The sequence below is a fragment of the Panthera leo genome, chromosome C1, assembly GCF_018350215.1.
Source record: "Panthera leo isolate Ple1 chromosome C1, P.leo_Ple1_pat1.1, whole genome shotgun sequence".
In the NCBI taxonomy this organism is placed as follows: domain Eukaryota; kingdom Metazoa; phylum Chordata; class Mammalia; order Carnivora; family Felidae; genus Panthera; species Panthera leo.
In genome coordinates this window covers 62,314,312-62,337,585 of record NC_056686.1, presented here as the reverse complement: position 1 = coordinate 62,337,585, position 23,274 = coordinate 62,314,312, and the positions used below count along the sequence as shown (strand labels likewise).

Genomic DNA, 23,274 nt, shown 5'->3' with positions numbered 1-23,274 from the left:
CTAAGGGTAAACTACGATTTCACAAAGGATTGTAAACATGTTGCACACTTGTCAGTCCTTTTGTTTTTTAGGCAAAGTGCTCTTTTGATGACAAATAAATTAACAGATACACACTAGAGTGAACTATTTCCAGACAATACAAAAAAAAAAAGTTGATTTGTTTTCTTCTTGTAAACATAAATTTTACAAAAAATGAAGAATCAATAAAAGTGTCTTGCAGGCCAACAATAGATACATACCTGGGCAGCAAAGTGATGTCGAAAATGCTTTGAGTGTTAAATAAAAAATTAACATTAATATCTTTTCAATGGTATTTTATACATAATAAATGACAAGATTATATCCTTAATCATTTCTATCCCTGAAAAAAGGAATTAGGTATGACTTATTGGCAGTTGTGTCATTGAATGGGGTAACAAGGGCTGGAGTCCAAGAGTTGTTGGTGAATGAGCTATAAAATAGAAAGAAATTCGTGGATCAGTTTTGTAGGGTGAATAAAACTGATTTAAAAACAAACCAAAACAATCCAAGGCAATGCACTTTCATTACTCTTTATAGCTGAGGGCACCAAGCTACACTCATTCCACTAACCTCAGCAGAAGCATTAACTTATTCAGCACAATGAATATAGTATTAAATGAAAATCCAGGAATAGTTTACCCCCAAAACCTCTTTTGGGGCCACAAGCTTTTGACACTTTAATGTCCTCCATCCATACCCCATTCACTGCACTTTACCTTGCAGCTAGAAAACATAAGCTTTGTCTGCAGAGACACTGCTAGCTTCCATATAAAGGTGTCTGTAGGATGACCCCCAATTTCTCATTTATGAATGCTTAACCACCTCTTCTCTAAACATACATCAAAGCACATTTGACTCAGGCAAAACTATAGTCATTCATGTGAACACATACAATTTTAATGCTAGTATAATAGCAACCATGGTACAGGCTCTGATTTTTTTATTTAACCCAAACTTAAAATGAGGTTTCCATTCTCAGCAAGGGCTATGATGCTTCAAACCAAACCTCCCTCTGAGAACAACTAGGAGAGCTGGACAAAATTTTTACAAATCTGTTGGAAGGCATCTGAAAGATACCGAGACAGTGAGAACTTGCAAAGCAAGTCCCAGAAGAGAAGGGAAATGAACCGAGGCTACTACCCTCCACCCCCTCCAAGTTTAATGACAATTTTAAAAGAAATGTCTGACAGGCTGAGAATTGGAGCAGACTTTCAGGATTTAGACTTTGGCTGGGTGGTGGGGAACAAACACGAAAGATCAGGGACCAATGAAGAGAAGCCTTCATTTAAAACAACAGAAACAAAACACAGGCTCTGTCTGGGATCCTAGAAGCTTAACACAAATAGTGACCCAGAAATATACCAGCCTTTGTAAGCAGTGATGCCTCATTGGATTAAGTTGATCTTATCCTAGCCTAACTTTCTGCCAGAGGTGAAACCAAATCCTCTCTGGTGGAAGAGATCATCCAGAGTCTCAAATTATTTCTAATTTTTCATACACAATGTCTGAAGTGCAATAAAAATGAAAAGGCAAATAAGAAGACATGACTTGACTGAAAACAAAGAGATCCAGATATTGGAGTTATCAGACATAAATTTAATATAACTATAATTAATATAATAATTTTGTTAAGGAATAAGGTGGCAAAAATAGAGGATTCCAGCATAGAAGTGGAAACTATAAAAGAATGAAATAGAAATTCTAAAACTGAAGATACAATAACTGAAGTTAAGAACTCAGTGGGTGAGTTTTACAGCATATTAGAGAATTAGTGAACTGGAGAGAAGTCAGAAGAAAATACCTCAATACATGGAAGTTCAAAGGGGTGGAAAATATGGGATATTTTCATAAGGGGTAGAAACAATATTTAAAGACACAAAAACAGACTTTTACTTAAATGAAATACATCAAACTACATATTCAAGAAGCATATCTAGGCACATTATAATAAAACTGAAAAACAAATACAAAGAGAAAAGCTGCAGTAAAATGACATTCACTTTCAAAAGAGCAAGAATTAGACCAATAGCTTATTTCAACAAGTAGCATCAGATTAACTACCCATATTCTAAACAATAGAAACAATGCAAGCCAGAACCCAATGTTACCTTCAAAGTCCTGGGGGAAAAAATAGCTGGCAACCTAGATTTTCACATACAGAGGAAATACCATTAACATCTGCATCAAAACAAATACTTATGAATGAACCTTAGATGTGCTAAGCCAAAAACTCTGGAATATAAAAAAAGTACTTAAAGATGGTCTAAATAAATAGACAAAGTTCATAGTATGGAAGGTGATATTATTAAGATGGCAGTTTCTTACAAATTGGTCTAATAGACTATATCAAAATTTCAATTGTTTGTGGGTTTTGTGGTGGAAATTGACAAGCTGGTAAAATTTATGGAAATGCAAAGGGTCAAGAATGAGCAACACAAACTTGAGTAACAAGAAAGTAGAAAGACTTTTCTACTGGATATAAAGAATTGTAGGCTTTGCGTAATTAAAACACTAAGGTATTATTATGAAAATAAACAGACCAACAAAATAGAGTGTACAGAAATTGACACCTACATTATATGAACAGTTGATTTATGAGAAATGTAGCACTATAAAACAGCTGAGACATTGGTATTTTAATCAATATAACAAGAGCTTTGCTTCCTATTTCATACCACATACAAAATTCAATTCCAGATGGGCTGTAAATCTAAAGATCAAAGGGAAGATAGTTTCTAGAAGATAGTATAAGAGGTACATGTTCATTATCTTTGAGAGAAACAATTACTTGAACAGGTCACAAAAAAAGCACTGCCCGTGAATGGGGGGGGGGGGGGGGGGAAACACACCTGATGAAATGAACTATATTAAAATTAGGAACTTGTGCTCAACAAAACATACCCTTAAGGGGGTATAAAAAGGCAAGCCACTGAAAAGTAGGCGATGTCTGCAATACATATAATCATCAAAAAACTTTTTTATATGCAGAATATAGGAAGAACGAAGATAAATCAAGGAAAAAAACAACAGACAAACCAACAGACCAACAGACAAAAGACATGAATAAGCTCTTCACAAAAAAAGGATATACAAATGTCCAGTGAAAACATGTTCAATCTCACCAGTCATGAGGAAAAAGCAAATTAAAATAAGGAGATAAGCACTACACAACTATCAAATTGGCTAAAAGTAAGAAGTCACACCATATCAAGTGTTAGCAAGGATGTGGAGCACCTTGAAGTCTCACCTACTGCTGGTCCGAGTGTAAACTGGTTCAACCACTATGGGAAACTGGCAGAATCCGCTGAAGTTGAGTGTATGTATAGCCTGTGACCCTAAGTTTCATTCCCAGGTGTATTCCAAATAGAAGTGTGAATTAGTGTGCACCAAAAGGCATGCACAATAAAGTCCACAGCAGCATATTCATAAAAGCCTAAGCACGCTCAAGCACAAATGTTTATCAACCATAAAATGGTTAAACTGTGGTATATTCCTACAGTGGAATTCTATAGAACAATAAAACAAATCACTGATCCTTGCAACAATACAGATGAATCTCACGAACAATGTAGTGGAAAGAAGTGAGATACACAAGAATACGTTCCATATGGTGCAGTTTATGTAAAGCTCAAGAACAGGCAAAACTAAAACATGACTTTGGAAGTCGAGGCAATGCTGCTATGGAAGAAGAGGATAATGATTGAAAGGGTACATAAGACAGATTTCTGGGGTGTTAATTATGTCCTACTACTTCATCTAGTCAGTATTTACGTGGATGTGTTCACTGTAATAGTTCACCAAGCTGGATACTTTTTACGTGTACACTTTTCTATATGTATGTTTTGCTTCAATATAAAAGTTTCTTTGACAAAACTCCGTAAATTCCAATCTAAAAGTCTGAGTGTGAATACTTTCTCTGACCATAGGAAAATAAATTATTTAAATACCAGGTGAAAAGCAAAAAAAAAAAAAAAAAAAAAATTTAACGTCCTAAGTAAAAAATCAAGCACTAATAGTCATTATTAATATTTGTATTTTAGCTGTAAAGTGGGTGTTAAACTTGTCCCTCAAAATGTTGTTATAGAAATAAGAATGTTTGGACAGTTCTGCCCCCTACTGCACTTCCCCACAATATTTTTCATCTACTACTGAGGTAATGTTTCAAAATATGAGTCCTATCAACAATCTAATATTAGAAACGATCACTTATTGGTTGCTTGGGAAACAGCTGTTAAAGGTTGGGATACCTACCATCCATGTAACTATGCAGCGCAGTTAGCATCGTCCCATCTTGGGGCACATAGGCAGAATAAGCCATTTCTTCTAACATGGGTGGAGACAGCCGGGAGGGTGGGACTGCTGTGACTGGGGCCGAGGAGGAGTGATTAGGACTGACGTGTTTCTTGTGGCGTGCTCTACAATTCTGAAACCACACCTGAGGGAGGAGAAAAGCAATATAGGTACGTCACATCTCAGCTTTTGAGTACATTATCAACTCAGTTTAAAAAGAAATGCATCCCCTGTCAAACTGTTCACTATTAAGGCTAAAAAAGAAAAAGAAATGTATCCTAAATTTCTCTACCATATAAGCACAATACAAATTGAAATAAGCTTTTGAGGCACCTGGGTGACTCGGTTGGGAGGCCGACTCTTGATTTCAGCTCAGGTCATGATCTCATGTTGATACTGAGCCTGCATTAATTTGGCTCTGCACTGACAGTGCGGAGCCTGCTTAGGATTCTCTGTTTCACTCTCTCTCTCTCTGCCCTTACCCCACTTGAGTGCACGAGCATGTGCTCTCTCAAAAGAAATAAAAGTTTAAAAAAAAAATCTAAGTAAGGTTTTTAAACAGTTCTATAGACTGAAGAGAACATTTGCACAAATATCAATGGTCATTTTCTTTGCTCAAATAATAACTATCTGGTGATTTATTTAAAAGCCAATTCTATACTACACTGGCATCTTCGAAAATAAAAAGGAAGGGAGGAAGTTCGAGAATTCCAGAAAAGTTTCCTCGTCTTTAACCACTGGCATTTGGGACAAAAAGAAAAACAAACAAAAAAGCCATTTTAATCAGAAAAAAAAAAAAAAAAAAAACAAAAAAAACAACTAAATGTATTCTTAGACACCTGCTGGACTTATTTCAAATCTTTTCCCAAATGACTAAAATCCCTACTGAGAACTTAAAGCTTTCTACAAACCTCTTGATTCAGTTATTCCAATCACGTTTTAACCTGCTGAGTTCAATTTTTCTTAGTGAATACATAGACTATTCCCTAAGAAGTATGTTAAGGTCAGGTGTATAATAAGAAAAAATGAGTAATATTTAAGCAAAATAAAATACAAACATATCCATTAGTAAAACAGTTCACAAAATGTAAAAAGCTAATCATGAAAGAGTGGTCCACTCTATCATAGAAATAAAGGAATCAAATTCAGGGCAAGCATCGTTTTGCTTCCAGGTCAGGGTGAGGGAGGCTAGGCTGCCCAGAATACTTCCAGTAAGTAATCTGCCTGTGTTTGAACTCCCTATCACTAGATGAAACTAGACTATAGAGTGTTACTCTATTAAAATGTTAAAATATTATAGCACTTATTTGCTGTCACTCCAAACACTTCGTCATGAGGAGAAAGAGAAGTGGAGGAATAAAAACTTTTAGGAAATTAAGACAAAGAACATTTTAGTTTCAGGACAGAGGGCCAGGGAGAGATCAAGGACATAAGCTTCTGCCCTGGGCTGGTAGGTGTTTGATGGCACAAGGGAATTGGGGCTGAATAATGTCAAACAGAAGGAACCTGCAAAAAGATTTATATAAAAAAGCTGACCTGATTTCAAACACACATCCTGTCCTTGGGACTCAAAAATAGAGGGCTTTCAAAGTATAAACTCAAGGAGTTAAAACTAAAGTAACAGAAGTTAATAATGCAGCAGGGTAGGGGCACCTGGGTGGCTCAGTCAGTTAAGCATCCAACTTCAGCTCAGGTCGTGATCTCACAGTTCATGGGTTCAAGCCCCACGTTGGGCTCTGTGCTGACAGCTCAGAGCCTGGAGCCTGCTTGGGATTCTGTGTCTCCCTCTCTCTCTGCCCCTCCCCCACTTGTGCTGTCTCTCAAAAATGAATTAAATGTTAAAAAAAATTAAAAAAAAAAATTAATGCAATGGGGTATGCATCCCTGGCCAGGTGGCTGAAAGGTACCACCTGAGGAAGTTTCAGGAAAAAGATGTAGGCATATATCAAGAAAAAGTAGTGGGAAGTCACAGCCTTCTCCCCCATTTTCTGGAGTATTAGGCTCTTAGATATGTAAATAGAAATCCAGAGTCTTCACAGTTCCCTCCACAGGTTCCTTAACAGTAAGCATCATTACTGTCACCCACCCAGTCAAGAAGATACACTCACACGTTCTCAAACTTGTAAGAGAAAACAGCTGTCACCAGTCTTTTCCCCAACAGTACCCAGAAGACATGTATCCCAGGGGACTACATGCAACCTAATACACATGGTACTATGGTTGCCAGAGTTCTTTCAAAGTATCTTATGTTTCCAATAAATTATGTACTGGATGGAACCTACTCAGTAGTTTAAAAAAAAAAAAATTCCAGATTTTGGAAATAATATGAAAAAGGTATGACATAAACAGAAAAATTACCTTAATACGGATTCAAATAGCTCTTTGGAAAGATCATCAATAGGTAATCAAGCAGAGAGGTTTGTAAACACAAAATGTCATGGGGGCACCTGGGTGGCTCAGTCGTTTGAGCTGCTGACTTTAGCTCAGGTCATGATCTCATGGTCTGTGGGTTTGAGCCCCTCATCGGGCTCTGAGCTGACATCAGCTCAGAACCCGGAGCCTGTTTTGGATTCTGTGTCTTGCTCTCTCTCTGCCCCTCCCCTGCTTGCTCTCTGTCTCTCTCTCTCTCTCTCTCAAAAATAATAAACATTAAAAAAAAAATTTTAATGTCATGTAACTTGTACAGAAAAATATAGTTGACAATTCCAGACTTTAGAAAATAACTTCTGACATGAGGGCTACCCAGCTTTAGAATTCAAATACAAGTACTTTTGACCTTCCTCACTGACTCAAAATTTCTTCCTTCTGTTTTGCAAACCTCTAAAAGAGTTAAAAAAAACTTTAAAATATTTTGAGTTCCAAATTGTAAACTCTGTAAGCTAAGAGTAGGCTATGTAGATATTCTGTGAAAGCAAAGACTAATCCATAAGATGAATCTCTGAGAAAGCCCAAAGAGCCAAACAGAAGACTTATGTGTATGAAAAAAATGGAATTTTAAATTATTGAGAATGAATGGGATAATACTGATTTAGAGAAACCTGGCTAATCATTTGTGAGGAAAAAAATGGTAAACTCCCTACACCTCACTAGTAACCAAAAGTCAATTCCAGGTAAATTAAAAATTAGATGGAAATAACTGGAACCATAAATGTTTAAGAGAAAACAAAAGTTAATATTGATAACTTCTAGGTGAGGAAGTATAAAAAAGGCCAAAGCTATAAGAAAAAAGTATTGAGAGATATTAATACATAAAAATATAAAAGTTCTATGTGGAGAAAATAAATGAAAAAGAAACTATGGAAGTCTAACATAACAATAAAAATCAGTAAGATGGAAAAGTAACCACATAATAGAAAAGTGGACTAAAAACATACAATTTCTAAAATTACAAAATAAACATGTTAAAGTTATTGATAATAAAAGAAGCATAAACAAAAACAATGAGGTTTTCTGCCAAAATTAGAAAGAATGTAAAAGAATGATAGTATTCAGGATTTGTAGGAGTCAGTGAAAGGGAACTTGCATATGTAGCTCCCGGCAGAATAAACTGGTATGAACTTTCTGGAAGCTGATTTTTGTACTATTAGTTAATTATTTAAAGGCCCTAAAATGTTTTAGCTTTTGACTCAACAACCCCCCTTCTAGAAATTTATCCTATGGAAACTATTGAACCAGTGAGCAAGGTGTTTATAGAGTGTTGTTCATTTCAGCATTTTTTATGATAATGAAAAATTGGAAATAAACTAAATTGTTTAATGCTTAAGATGTGCAACAATAAAAATCATGTAAATTTCAATATGGATATGTACTCCCAAGACACTAATTGGAAGAAATAGCATTGCTTTATCCTGTTTCCATAAGATGAACAATTCATAATTCACCTATTGGAAAGGGTATGTGAACGGTGATTGTATCTGAATGCAGTGTTAAAAGTAAAATCATCTATATTTTGTGATTTCAGTACAACAAAGATCTGCTGTTACTAATATCTCGCTAAGCAGACTTTAGTTGGTAAAGGTGAGACTGTCTCTGTGTATCAGACCACTGTTTTTACCTAATCGTTGGATAACCTAGTTTGCACATTAAAATCAAGGCCTAGTAATCAAAACTCTAATTTTTCTAAAATGTGCCCAATCCCAGGAAGTAGACTGGACATAGAGACTATGATTACTATCTGAGATAACAGAAATTGACTCTTCAAAATTACCACGAAGGACGATATGTATATATACAAATAATATATATATTTGCATGTTCCTTCCTTTGCCATCCTATCAAAAATATTTAAATCCAATCCTCACATATTAGAAGCCACCATCAAACAATATATTCTCCAGGTTCTAGTACTTGGATCCAAGATAACTTGCACATAATACTGGTGACATAAATACTTAGAAATCACATGACATTGTCTGGGGTCATTATTTATTGAAATAATAAGAAACCTCAGAAAATCTTTCATTTTCCTTTGCTTCCAAATTCAAAATAATCTAAAACATAATAATCATGAATTGACTCAGCTGGAGCAATCATGGTCATTGAACGTATAGACTCTCAGATTAGAAGAACCTTCAACCCGTTCAGTCTGTACTATCTCAACAAAGGAAGCTCCATGTTCAGGCACAGGAAACTCACTATCTCCAATGGCAGCCCACTCATTTTCACAGACTTTCATGCTGAAAAAGTTCTTCATTATGAGTAAACTCAGCTTTTTCCTATATTCCTTTGCAAAGACCTGATTTTGCTAGTCTGCAGGGCAGCCTTCCACATATACTTAAAGTTACTTAGTCTTTTTATCCTATTCCTTTCCTTAGCATCTCATCTCCAGATAAGTATTCTTGTTACTGTTAATATTAGCACATGATTTCTAGTTCTGTCATGACCTTGTTAGCCTGCCTCTAAAGGAAGCAGTCTGTTCAGATTGGTTCCTTGTTAGACCCCTTTTTAAAATCTGGCACTCTGAAATAAACACAATACCCTGGATATCTGAAAAGCATTGAGGTTGTGTGGCTCACTTCCTCAGAGAACCTCATTAGAGTGCTGTCAGCCAAATCCACTGAGAATCTAAGTCTTTAGAGGAGCTGCAGTACCATCAGGTCTTTCCCCATCAGATACTCTATATAGATGATTTATTAATTATGAAACAGCTCAGCCTTAACAAGAATAAACTGAAAAATGAGCACCTATTCATCAAGCACTCAACTGAGGAAATGAAACACATGTATAATGTTGGACTTTACCTCCCCCTGCTCCCTGCAACTGAATTTCATCTTGCTGGTTATGGTTACTTGCATTAATTCCTTAAACTTTTTGAATCTTGAGTGTTACTTAAAATTATTTTCCACTTCCCTGATTTCTCTATAAGATCTTGACACAGTTGATCACCTCCACCTTGAACACATTCCTCTGGCTTCCATGATGCCTCCATACTAGACTCATTCCTTGATCCCAGCTGTCACTGCATCCCTTTCAAATAGTATCTCTTACCCTGCTCTCTCCCTAAAGTCCATTCTTCTCTTTTTACTGTTTATGATCTTGTTCTAAAGGATTTTACCCAATTTCATGGCATTGGATCTTTTTGCTTAGTCCTGATCATCTTTTAAAATACTTGTTTAAATCCCCAAATTCCACAATCACTGCATGACTAGCACAGCTAGTGTCCCATTAGAGTGTCCAGGTCCTTTTCCTGTCTTTCTCCCACCTGTGCAATCAATAAAATGTTTCTCAGTGAACTCTAGGTCACTACCTCATTTAAGACTATCTTCAAAAAACGACTACTTTGCTGGGTATCCCAACTAACCATATATCTCTAGCTTCTTTCTACCCTAATTCTTCCCATGTACTGCCACTAGCCCTTTCTTCCTGAATTCAATACCATGGCTTTCTCCTGCTCAGGAGAGAACTCTATAGTTGCAGGTCCCTCCAAGTTCAGTTCCAGCACTTTCAGCTCTCACAATTTGCAAATATAAATCTTACGTTTCAATGAATTCACTCTAATTTATCCTTCCCTGACTTTATTCATACCACTATCTCTACCTGGATCTTTAACAAAGGCCATCAACCTCACCCCTAGACACACGCACTCACTTATACAATCACAGAAAAGTTGGAAAAAAAATTACTGGCTTCAGAACCAGATCTAGCTTGGAACCATATTTGCCTTTTTCAGCTTGAGGATCTTAGGGTTGCTGTGAGCGTGGAATGAAGTAACTTACGCACAAAGTCATTAACAATTGGTAGCCTAGCCCTTGCAAGCCAATTATCAGAGTTAAAAAGCTGAAGTAGAGTGTAAAGAGACCTAAAATAGAAAGCAAATGTTTTTTGCCATTTCTTCACACACAAAAAACTAATGCACACTTATAAAGGCCTAGAATAGAACTTTTAGTATCTCTTGATTAACCTTAAAAATAATCACCTGTATCACACGTCTGCTCAAGCCTGTCCTTTCTGCCAGTTTCTGGAGAGTCTGTGCATCTGGGTTGTTGTCCTGAGCAAATTGTGCTTGCATTACCTGTTTTTTTTTAAAAAAAAAAAGTATAGGTAGTAAATAGTTATATATAAGAAGCTCAATCTTCTGCATTTTGATGACAGGAGAGATAAGACATGAACAAGAAGATAGGATACTTGTATTTTATTACTTGAAAATCAGTATGGGGAAATATGTATAAATGAAAAGAAAGCATATCTTGTAAATTTACAAACAAGTTGCTATATTGAAACCTTTTAAAAAATAATCCATTTCAGCATAAAACTTCTCTCTCAACTATGCTGTTAAAAATGAGCTCCCCTTTGCTCTTCTTCCTTTCTTACAACATACAAATGAAATGAATAAATGGTATAAGCCTGTTTACTATTTTTTTCCATTTTGTTAAAAATTTCTTGCATTAGAAAACTTGTAAAAATACAAAAATACTATCACATTTATCTCCAACTGCTACTGAGCTAAACAGGCCCATACTATAACTTTCATCAGTCAGCAAATAGCATACAGTGCAAAAGATAGATACCATTTAATTGTAATTAGTCCAACATTAATTGTTTTGAACACTTGTTCTATGTAAAACAATATCTGGGATCTGACACCCATCTGACACCCATAAGAACTTCCTGGGATCTAACCATCTGTATATTGAAAAAGCTCCCAGGTGATTCAATATGGACTTCTGGATTAGAACTACGGTGCCAAGGGTCATGAGACAGTGATATATGAAAAAATTGTCCCTGGCCTCAACTTTTTGAGACAAAAATATGGACATGTCAATAACTACCAAGAATACAAAGTAAAAGGAGAAACATGGAGAGGGAATATCAGAGTAAAGCACAAGTCAAGGGGTTTGTATTCTTTCTGAAGAGGAAATCATGGGAATCAAGAGGGATATTTGAATTTTATAACTTAAAAGCCAATCAACTTAGGGAACTAGTATAAAATATGGAAGAGGGGAGTCTGTCATCCAACATGATTATGCATGTCCATAGGTATGGGATGGGGGTAACCAACCTACCTAAAGACCTTAAGCACCAGTGGCCTCAGCATCATTTCCAATAGGCAAAATTAATTGCACGCTCCACTATGCTCCTCATATAATACAGTCTTCTGCCACTACACATGTCACAAGGTAGCTAAATAACTCATTGGCAAGTATAGCTCTCAATAGCAGAAAGTAAGCATCTTGAGGGCAAAGGAAATGTCTTACTCTTCATTTCCCCAAGAGCTAATACCCTTTCCCATCACATAGTACATGCTTAAGTGTTTGTAACAGAATGGACCCTGACAACGTGAGAAAAATCTGAAGATAGTGTAGAGAAAAAGACCAATGTTGTTCCAGGAAACCTTATGAGGTTTGCAATTTTTTTAACTTAAGTTCCGAAGAGTGACTCTTCTAGAATAAGGTATTCCTGACTTCCTCTCCAACCATATTTGTTCACACACTCTCTGTAAACAGCACATGTATTTTTACTTTAAAAAATGGGCAGGAATGGCCTAAAAGTTTATAATCTCATTCAGTTCACCTCATTCTCCCTTTCTTATTCAAAATGTGTTGTTTCAACACTGTCATGTACAAATAGTTGTGTTTATATGTAGTTGAGCATGTAACATCTCAAAGAGAAAAAAGAATGAGCAAGTTAACTGTCTTTATATTTTAATTTTTCAAGAAGAAAAGCTAAACAGATATTTAAGGATTTGCTTGTTAGACCATTATTGATAATTTATAAAACAAAAGACAGCATGCTTTTCACAAATGCATTTCAAATTCACAAGTTTAATAATGGAACCAAGTTACATTTAATAAAGCAATTTCTCATCAAGGAATAAAGCAAAAACTTAAATGAATACTGATGGTTTAAAATTGGTATATACTAAAGGGAAAAGTAATACATGCTTATCAATGTTTAATCTCACAAAATAAATGTTTTCATTTCTACTTAATTTCATTGTTCTCCAGTCACTAATGATGTTGAAACCCACCCCACTCCTTTTCTGCGCTCTTTTTAATGTGGTCAAGGAGTGAACCTTTGTAGACACTCATCATTTTAAGCCCAGGAAATCTCAGAGATGACCGGCATCTGCATAGTAGCAACTGACCAACTCAATCTGAAAGTAGATTAAAGTAGTTGCTAACCTTGGAATGTTTAATATTAATAATCACTGAGCAAGTGCTTCCAACTACAATAAGCAAACCATAATATTGGCAGGAACTTCTTAAATACCATTTCTACACATGGGGCAATATTTGAAATATTCTTGCCAACACAAAATATTGTTCTGTTTTGTGAATCTTAAAATCTTTTCTTCCCATAAATTTCTAAATAATTTTGGGAAATCATCTTGTTTATTCTTCTCATGTTAACTCTCCTCTGTCCAAAGCAGTGCTTCATTAATAGTCTTGACTTACTGATCATCTACAGTATTTTATTATTTTGCTGAATTCAAGCACTACTAGAATATATTCAGCTTTCTGAAAGGACAATTTGACATAAAGGGTACACTGCCTGATGTATCAGAGGTTCTGGCAAAATATAGTGATTTAAGTGTTTAAAAATTTACAGCTACGGGGCGCCTAGGTGGCTCAGTCTATTACGCGCTTGACTCTTGATTTCAGCTCAGGTCATGATCTCATGGTTCCTGAGATGGTGCCCTGCATTGGGCTCTCACTGACAGTGCTGTCTGTTTGGGATTCTTTCTCTCCTCTCTCTCTGCCCCTCCCCCTGCCCACAGGCATGCAGTCTCTCTCAAAATAAACAAACACTTAAAAAAAAAAAAAAAAACTTTACAGCTATGTATCCCAGATTCCCAAGATATAAAAAATCACTTGAGGACAAAGATTGTATCTCATTTGTTTCAGCCATTCATGGCACAGAATAGATACTAATAAATACTGAAAAAAAAAAAATGAGTATATGCTTTGAAAGCATGTCATTTCTATTTTCATTTTTTAAAACCTATGATTCCCAAATACATCTTTAAAAACTCATGAGTCAGATCACATTTTCATATAAAAATGCATGTGATGATACAAATAGCTCATGCATGTGTGCAATTTAAAACTATGAGGCTAATATACAAGATTCAGACTCTAACTCTTGTTTTAGCTGCTGCTGTTATTAAGTGGAACTTTTATTCCACTCATGGTTTGGAGGCCAAGCAAAAGACCAAAGGATTGGGGAAGTTTGCAAATCTCTTCTCTGCCATTCCGTTGGTAGTCTGATTTGAGGGGAGTTCCTACACCTCTTGGAAGAGGCTACCTACATCAAAGAATTATTGTTAAGAATTAAAGGAGACAGTGTAGATAAATGCCTAGTGTAGGAATCGACACACAAAGACCTTCACAAATATTCCCTCTTTAATCAGTACCTATGATTATCTTCCTGTATGAAATGGTATATCTACCTAAAGTTGTTTCAAATTTTCACAATTTTAATAACTTTAATTTCATATAAAATTTTACTGTCAGACTTATAATTATTAAAATTATAGCCAGACCTTCATGGAAACAGCCCATTTTAAAAACAGAATATATTTAAACTAGAAATTCTATTTTAACTCAGACATTTTGTAGCTACTGGATATTTTGCTTCCAGGTCTCTCACAGGTACTCATATCTCCTAATTTAGGGTTTTATGTAATCCAAGTTCCCTTGGAATATTTGTATCACATCAAGATTTCTTTCTTAATCTTTCTCCAAATAAAAAAATTTATCCTGAAACCCTTTTACTATATTCACCTTAAATACTGGCAAGTCTTAGAATACTATTTGTGATTTTCAGAATATTACTTTTACTCAGTTGTTAATGTTGTATAACTAACCGTTAAAGTTTGAGCTAAGGCCAATACTATGTGTAAAGCACCCAGCAGTACAAGGTAGGTGCTCAATAAATGTTACTTTACCTGAATATAAAACAAATACCTCATCCACATTAATCTTTTAGAAAACGTGATTTCTTTATCTGAAAAAATGCCAGAAAGAATCATTATATGTGTAGACTTAATTATAAGTAATTATTTAATTATTTTCTTGACAAGTGACATGGATTGAATTTATAACAATTATATTTAGGACAACCAAACAGAAAATAATCCTTCCTTTTTCAGGAGACATAATCAACCATTAGCATCATATAGAATTACCTCCCTTTATCCCTTTTAAAAAGAAGAAAATGTCTACTTGATTGGAGTCAATAACTAGATTCCTGTTTATGGTAAGGCATATTCAATTCTTTCCTATTCAGAAAATGTACAATCTTAGCCATTAAAAGGCTCATCGCAATTTCTTAAAAAGGCAGCACATTAGTGTCCCACAGACCCACACACTGTATGTCTCTTTCTGTTAATAGTCTTAAACTATTTTGTCTTCTATCACAATTATAGGTAGTAATGTAAATAAATGCCTGAGTTACATTGATTTTACCAGGACAGATCAACATTTTGTTTGCACTTTGACATTAATACCAATAGAACCCAGGAAAATAAAACTTGAATGACTAATACCAGATCATGACTCTGAGAATATTGATAAACATTTTAGGGAAATAAGTATGTTTTCATACATTCACCAAGTTAGCTTTCTTTAAAAGCACAGGCCAACTTTTTTGAAAACATGAAAATGTTTTTAGGCAGCATGGAGATTGTTTTGGGGTTTGTTTGTTTTTTCTTTTTTTTTTGGAGGGAGGAGGGATTGGGTTTTCTTTGTGTGTGTTTTTTATTTTCATCAGGAGGGAATTCAAAAATCATGAATTCATTGTCATGTCTACCTGGAGCTGATCTGCTGTAAAGCTGGTCCGAGCTCTTTTTGCTGGTTTTGGATGATTAACATCTTGCTCTGTGAGGAGGGCACCTTCAACACTAATCCCATTACCTGCATTTAAAAACAACAGCATATATACTAGTAACTCAAATGGCTCTACTGATCAAGCAGTAATATATTTCTTGCATCTCTTGGCTCAGTGCAAAATTGTAAACTGTCCAAATCTGGGAGTTAAGTTTTAAAACACACTACAAATATTCTGTGGAAACAACACTCCACTTATAGGCTCGTATATTTTAGTCAAAAGTGCAAAAAATTAGAAGAGCACATATCTAAGATTCATCCTTAGGAGACAAACACAGGAAAACTGGTTACGAAAAGCCAAACAGACCCTAAATTCAAGGCTGCTGCCTGAAAATATGGTACAAGGCTAATACGCATGCCATGGTATTCCCTGTAAATAAACAGATGGAGATCATCACTAACAGTATATGCTTAATGACTTTTACCACAATTACACTGCACAAAATAATGCATTAAAATGACCTTAGGAAAAATCTTTTTTATTCCCTGTATTCACCGTCCCCAAAGACTCTAAAGTATTTTAAGTATATATTTACCATTTTCCACTTCTCTTTTCAAATTATCCAGCATACAGTCATAATGCACTCTGCAGAGGACTTTCTCTTCCACCAAAGCAAACTCCTCTCCCGTGGAAAGCTGCCTTTTGCAAGAAAAGCAGGCAAAGCATGCCAAGTGATAGACATTCCCCTTGGCCCTCCGGACCCAGTCAGTAGAATGGATGTGCCTCCCACAACGAGAGCAGCGAGTTCCATACCTTCTACATAAATAGAAGAGCAGCAGGTAAAGATTTTAATGTTTGATGAGATACTTATAAGCCTAAGAGTAAACTAACACATCATAATACTCACTAGATTAACCTAAGTGTTTAAATCTTTTGAAAGTGAAACAGGAATCAATTACTTTTCTAGAAGTCAATATGGTAAGCAATCAAGACTTGACATAACTGTCATAATTCAAACCTGTTTATAAAACAAAAACTCCTCATTGTTACGTTAAAGGAAGACTGGATTTTTCCTTTTAAAATAAATGCAGTATGAGTTTCAATATCCCTTTTGTAACAAATATAAATAAGTTTATATTTTATAAATTACCTAGAAACTCAAGATACAAACACACATACATTGCAGACTGACACCTAAAAGTGTAAAAGCATACCACTGAAGATAAATGACTTCTTAAAACCAAATTGAGATAATTTAAAAATGCTTTCAATATTTTTTAAATTAAAATATTTAAACATTTAAAACTGATAGTATCAAAAAATGGGTAGAACAGAAGACTTTCACCCTGAGGGTGAGGAAGGAAAACTCAGGTATGTTTCCAATGGTGAATAAGCTATCATATCACTAGCCACAGGAGGGGGAGAAATACATATCCACATTAAACTAGATGGGTGTCTGTTTCTATTCATTAATATATTGTTAGAGGGACTGCCCGTTTTTTAAGTCAATCTGAAGAACTGAATCCTAAAACTAAATTTCAAAATATAATAAAATATGAAGTATAAGAAAATCCTGAAGAACTAGATTTTCAATAGGTCTCTGAAACCAAACCTTTCAAAAAGCTTTAAATTATGTTTAAAAAATTAAAGAGTTTCATATTTTAAGTCAAAGAGGAGACAAATTGCTACTATTTTTGAGGAAATGGAGAGTAAACCTGATGAGAAATATGTTTCTAGTAATTATAAAATTCTGTGACTTTATAAAATAAAGGACTCTACGTTTTATGAATTGCTTTAAATTAGCAATTTTATTCAAATCAATCACTAAACTCTCTGAAACCAGTTTCTGAAGCTGAGAATAAACAACATAATTGGTATTACAAACTTCATTATATAGTATCAATTTCACAATAAACATTATTCTTCATTTGGAAATGCAAATAAAGAAAAAAAATATAGCAATTTTAAAAAATCATGCTTAGGGATAATTTCAATTTCTAGATAGCTATCCATTAAAAACTGAATTATATCCTAGAAGAAACTATACATTTAAGAAATGTTTAGAGAGTTCATAGAGAAAATGTTAATATCTTAGACCAATACAATCTCACAAAACAAAAATCAAAGAAGAGACAAAAAGAAATCAGATATTCACACAGAATAATCAAACTTGGTGTATTTGATATTGGAATGGTTGGTTCCTCTAAATTATATGATTTATCATAGTCTCCAAACTGCTGACATTTTGTAGGGTATAGCTAGGGATTATTCTATAGTAAATTGATAAACACTTAACAAAATCTTGATTCCCCCCACCCCATAATTATTTCATTTTATCTTATCATGCCCTGCAAACAAGGATCTGTCACAATAAATCATCTTTTATTTTACATTTTATCAATGCACAGCAAGAAGTTTCCCTTTTTTTTTTTTTAATATCTCAAACTTTCATTCCTCCAAGTGGGAATAATTATTTTAAATTAGTGTTTGTATATTGAATTCTTAAAACACATAAACATGCTTATTTTATTTGTTTTAGTAGAAGCTATACCTTAAAAATGTGAAGCATTCTCATTCTGAAATCCATTATACAAGAAAACGGGTTTTTAATATGTAAAACCAGACCAGAAAGCTTATTTACAAAATTTTCTTTGCAAAATAATTTCTTGGAGTGCCTGCTAAAAATATTCCATAGTGTACCTGAAATAATCAAGTTTGCAGAAAATATCTTTGTCTTTAATATAACAGCTGGTATGCCTTCCTAAGGAGGTCCTGCAGACACTGCAGGAGAGACACCGAACATGCCAGCACAGGTCATTCACCTGTAAAGGGAAATAAGAAACCATTTTAATACCATATTTACAGAGTATCATCCACCGGTTTTGCACACTGAGCAATTTTAAAACCCAGATCCTTAATATTTTAACATATGCTCTGAATGTTTCTATCTAAATGGTGTCATTTACACAAATATCGGTCTAGATATATTCTCTTTTAGACACCACAAAAGATCACAACTGTATATTTTCTATTTTGTGTTTATTTTTTTATTTGTCTGAAGAAATCGGAGTGTGTGCTTTTTTTTTTTCTTTTTGAAATCAAACTTCTATGAACACGGAAAATTTTGGTCATTCTGAAATCCTACATACAGGCTTATTTTATATTTTTCTTTTACCAAGGTCTTCCTGCCATGAAACCTGGTGGCTGAAGAAGTCAAGCCACACACCTTCTCAATCTACTTTCTGGCCAATTATAAATGGTGTACTAAAGTGAGAGAGAAAGACGGTGAAAAAGAAGCCTTGTAAGATACTTACCCTTATAAAGAAGGCAGGCAATCCATTTCCCTTACCAAACAGTAATGGCTAAGGTAGATTTAATTGTTGATATGGCAGAAGTCCTGGCTACTTTCTAACATTAAATAATAGAATCAAGGAGTAAAGTATTGGTAACCCTACCTAATGATTTGATTACTGGAGAAAAAATTAATCTGATTATAAGTGGTTCTAAGAAGGCACCCAGGCACTGTTTGCCATTTGTATTTCAAGTAGTAAGGCATAAAATAGGGTTTAATAAATCACGCCACCTTATATTTTTTAAATAGGCACGTGAAATATTATCAATTCAGAGAACAAATCATAACCCTCACCTTAAACTGTTGCTATCATACTATAAGCACTACAACTTGAGCTTTCAAGAATGAAGATGTGTACAGGATTGAACCTGCCTGTACGTAACACACGCTCCCAAAGTTTGCTCTTGTTAAATGCACACAAGAACTGAGTTTATGCTTCACTAATTAAGCATAATTTCATTTCATATGAAAAAACTGCAATGATGCAAAAACACAGTTACACCCTACAAGTGGATCTAATGTTTCAAATATTTAGGAAATTGTGAAAATGGGAAATTGTGAAATGGTCTTTATCATGAAATACTGTAGCAAAAGCCCTATTTGTCCAATAATTTGTCCAAGATTAGTACTACTCTTCAAAATGTTTTTCTGTGATACAAAACATAAAAGGTACTTTAAAGCTGAAGGAAAAAGTTTCACTTACTTCTAATTACAGTTATGGGCCTCGTTCCAAAGCATTAATGAGAATATCATTTTGGTAAAATTTTTAAAATTTTAAGTTTGGATCTTGAACTACAATGTTTACTACACGAGAAAACTTGGAAAATAGAAGAAAGAAAAGAAAGAAAGAAAGAAAGAAAGAAAGAGAGAGAGAGAAAGAAAGAAAGAAAATGAATTTGAGGAAGTCAGAATAAAAAAGTACTAACAATGGTTAATGTTGTCCTAGAAATAAGTGTGTATTTCCCTTCTATTTTTTCCTAACATAGTCCAATTAAAGTTTAAAAATATAAGCTTCCTTTAGTATTCAATGCTTAGGGACTTCTAAATTTTGATCTTATCCAGGATCTTTTTTTTTTTTCTTCTCCTCAAGCAAGTGTAGATTCAGGCTTCAGGGCAGAGTCATGGCCACCCTCTAACTTCCTAAAGCCAAACCTAATGCTTGGTTTGCTACCTTTTCTTAAAGTTTACTTAAAAAAACAAAAACAAAAACAAAAACAACAAAAACCCTCCTCATCTTCCATTACTTTCCAGAAAGAAAAGTAAGGTAAAGAGAAAATTCTGAAGAACATAGACCTTTCCTGATGGCTGGTATTGATCCAATATATAAATGTATATAAGACCAAGCCAGAAAGTCTACCCAAACAACAGGGCACTGAAATATTAGATGAAGCCAAAGACCCATCTAATTCCTCTCCTACATTTTTGTCTTAACCCCATTTTACTTCCCTCATGAGGTGATGTTTTTCTATATTAAATGTTTTTTATTATAGATCGTTGTACCCTCAAATACTCTACTAGGTCTAGATCCAACAATTTTCACCAGTGACTCAAATTGAATTTAAAGTTCTCTTTTAGAATAAGTATACAAATTAAAAAAAAAAAACTCAACATTTTTATATAATCATACAGTGTCAAACTTTAGTTAGAGCTAATATACTAATATGTACAAAAGGGACAGAATAAGGGTGTGCATAGAAGACCTCACTGGATTACATTCCTACAAAGAAAAGCTTTATGTAACTCATTTAGGTAACTTAGATATTTTACATCATACAAGTAAATAATATGAGGTACAAGTAAAGTTTTAACATATAAAAGTGAACACTAGAAATAACTTATGTATTTCAGAGGTGTGTTAAGAGTCACTTTGTAATACCCTTTTTTTCTAGATTCTCTCTGGAGGAGCTAGAAAAGCCTTTATAGCCTTTAAGAATGTCCAGAAACATTCTTAAAGATTATGCTAATTATGAAGAGGTTTCATTGACAATAAATTAATTTTGATCCAAAAAATGACTTTGAGATATTAGGTCTAGAAACAGTGAAAGGCTCAGGTCTAGAAACAGTGAAAAGGGTATCCTAGGAATGCAGATTTAAAGAGAAAGCCATGCTAATCTGTCAACTTTAAGAATCAATCACCAATTAAGATTTAGTTACTTTTAATTTTTTCACCAAAACTTCTTTTGATGCTTTATCTAGGTTGTATCTATAGGGTTTTATTCCCACTTTACAGATTAAGCAGCTTTATACACTGAGGTAGAAATTTAAAGGAGCCCAATAACTAGCTTTTTGAACTCATACTCTCTAAAATTAATCCTTTTGAAAAAATGGGGATGTTGGGTGTGGACAGATTGGTGAGGAGGGAATAGAAAGTGAATTGGCTTGCTACTAATTTAGTGTAGGAGAGATTATTTTAAATAGTAGTCTTAAAAAGCCATTGAAGTTGAAAACCCATGGTATTAGGATTAAGACACATGGGACCATGATCCTTCATTCAATGGCATGGGTAACTGTGGCCTACCAGAATTTTGACTCCAAAACTCCCACACAATATTTTAAGAAGTGAAACCAATTAAGACAGTCACCTCTCCAACTACCACATGAAGCACTTCATCCCAGGCATCCATAGACGCTTCTCTTCTTTCTTTTTGCTTTCCTTTCTGTTTTCTTTCATTCCCGCCTTCCCTCCCTCCCTCCTTCTCTCTTTTTTGGTCTAACTTTATATCAATTTCTATTTTTTTCCCCACAAGCACTGGAGGTGACATGAAAAAAAGCATTGGGTGGCCTCCAAGTATCAAGCCTTAACAAGAGGCTCTTAATAAGAGCCTGAAAACGGTTTTTATTTAAATGTTCCTACAAATTTTTTCTTTGAAAAAGCCTGAAGTAACTTACTAAAAATAAGACTATGTAAAAAAATCTGTCCAGAAAAGGCCCTTTAAAGCGCTTTGCAGTGGTCCTTACCAAAGGAGACACTGCAAAGGGGAATCAGCCAACATATACTGACCAGGAGCTCTTAGAAGCAGGCAGGTGTGTGGGTGTTATCGGGGGTGGAGGGACCATAACCTGGACTCTGTTTCCAAATGAGTAAAAGGATTAGCCCACTTTTGCTTTTCTATAAGTAGGTGGCTGACTCCAGTACGTCCACCCGGGGTATCGGCACTTGTAGACCACGACGTGTCATCAACAAGCTGTATTACAACATGGGAGATTCTAAGATTTCTTCTCCCTGGACCGGGCTGTTCTGCTGAGAAAGCCTACAACCTGCAGAGACAACTTGAAAGGAAAAGAAGGAAAAACTTTTCTCTTTTCCTAGAGTAACCCCGCTCCCCTTGGGCCTCGCGGCTCCACCCTACCTTGAGAAGGTACTTGTCCACGATCTCCAGGCCGCAGCTGTTGCACACACACTTGCCAGGGGGGCAGACGGAGCCCGAGGCCATGGACCGGGGCGAGGACGACGGGGACAGCGGGGCCGAGGAGGAGCACGAGTCCTCGTCCCCCGCTCCCTGGGGGCTCACCTGAAGGAAGCCGTGAGGCGCAGTCTCAGGCGGTTCTAGACCCCTCCTCCTCTCCTCATCCCACCGACCCACCGGGATCCCCCCCTTCCCCTCCTTTTCCTCAGGCCACCCCCAGTTCATGAGGTCTCCCTTCCTGTTCTCACTCCTCCTCCCCCCCGCCAAGTCCAAGCTCCTGCCACCCACCCGCTGGGGCTGTTGACCCTGACCTCAAGGACCCAAGGGCGCCTTACAGCCCTGCACCACCGTCCAGCCGGCCCAGCTTTCCACCCCGCCCTGCCCCAGGCCTTCCTTGCACCCGGTCCTTGGAGGGCCAGCTGGGCCCACGGAAGAGCGCGAGGACAGCGGCCTTTCGTCCTGGGCCGTCTCCACACCTCCAGCCTCCAACAGCCGTGTCCCTCCCCACTCACCAGTCCCTCTTCCCCGGCGCCTTTCCGAGTCCTCCCGGCCGCCAGGGCTGCAATCCGCCCGCACTCCTCCGACATGAGCCCCGGGCACTGCGGGGTGAGCGGAAGGGGAAAATGGGGAAAAACGATGAGGAAAACTTCAGAGCCGGCAAGCGCAGCCCAGAGCCTCGGCTTCTTGGCACGCGGAGCGGGCTAATGAAGGCCCCCAGCGCGCCCGGCCGCGCGTGCAGCCGTCAGGGCTCCTGGGCCCCGGGGCCGCGAGCAAACGCGCGGGAGCGCAGCCTCTCCGTTGTCCGCCGCGGGCGGCGGCTGCGCAGCCCCAGCGCGCGGCGAGGCGGCCACCCGGGCGCTAAAGGCTTGCCCGGCGCGCCGCGGCGCTTTCGCGGCTGCGGGTCCCTAGCGCTCGCGGAAGCAAGTCGGTTCCCCG

General features: G+C 36.4%; 1 protein-coding gene across 1 annotated transcript; it reads right to left on the bottom strand.

Moving 5' to 3' along the window:
- Positions 1–225: 225 nt before the first annotated feature.
- LHX8 (LIM homeobox 8) lies at positions 226–22,949 on the bottom strand. The gene is made up of 8 exons (XM_042952256.1): positions 22,851–22,949; positions 22,282–22,443; positions 18,280–18,401; positions 16,175–16,395; positions 15,562–15,665; positions 10,727–10,822; positions 4,273–4,456; positions 226–451 (listed from the first exon to the last, which is right to left on the bottom strand). Exons 1-8 carry the CDS (start codon positions 22,923–22,925, stop codon positions 375–377), a joined length of 1,041 nt encoding a protein of 346 aa, XP_042808190.1. The 5' UTR covers positions 22,926–22,949; the 3' UTR covers positions 226–374.
- Positions 22,950–23,274: the final 325 nt, after the last annotated feature.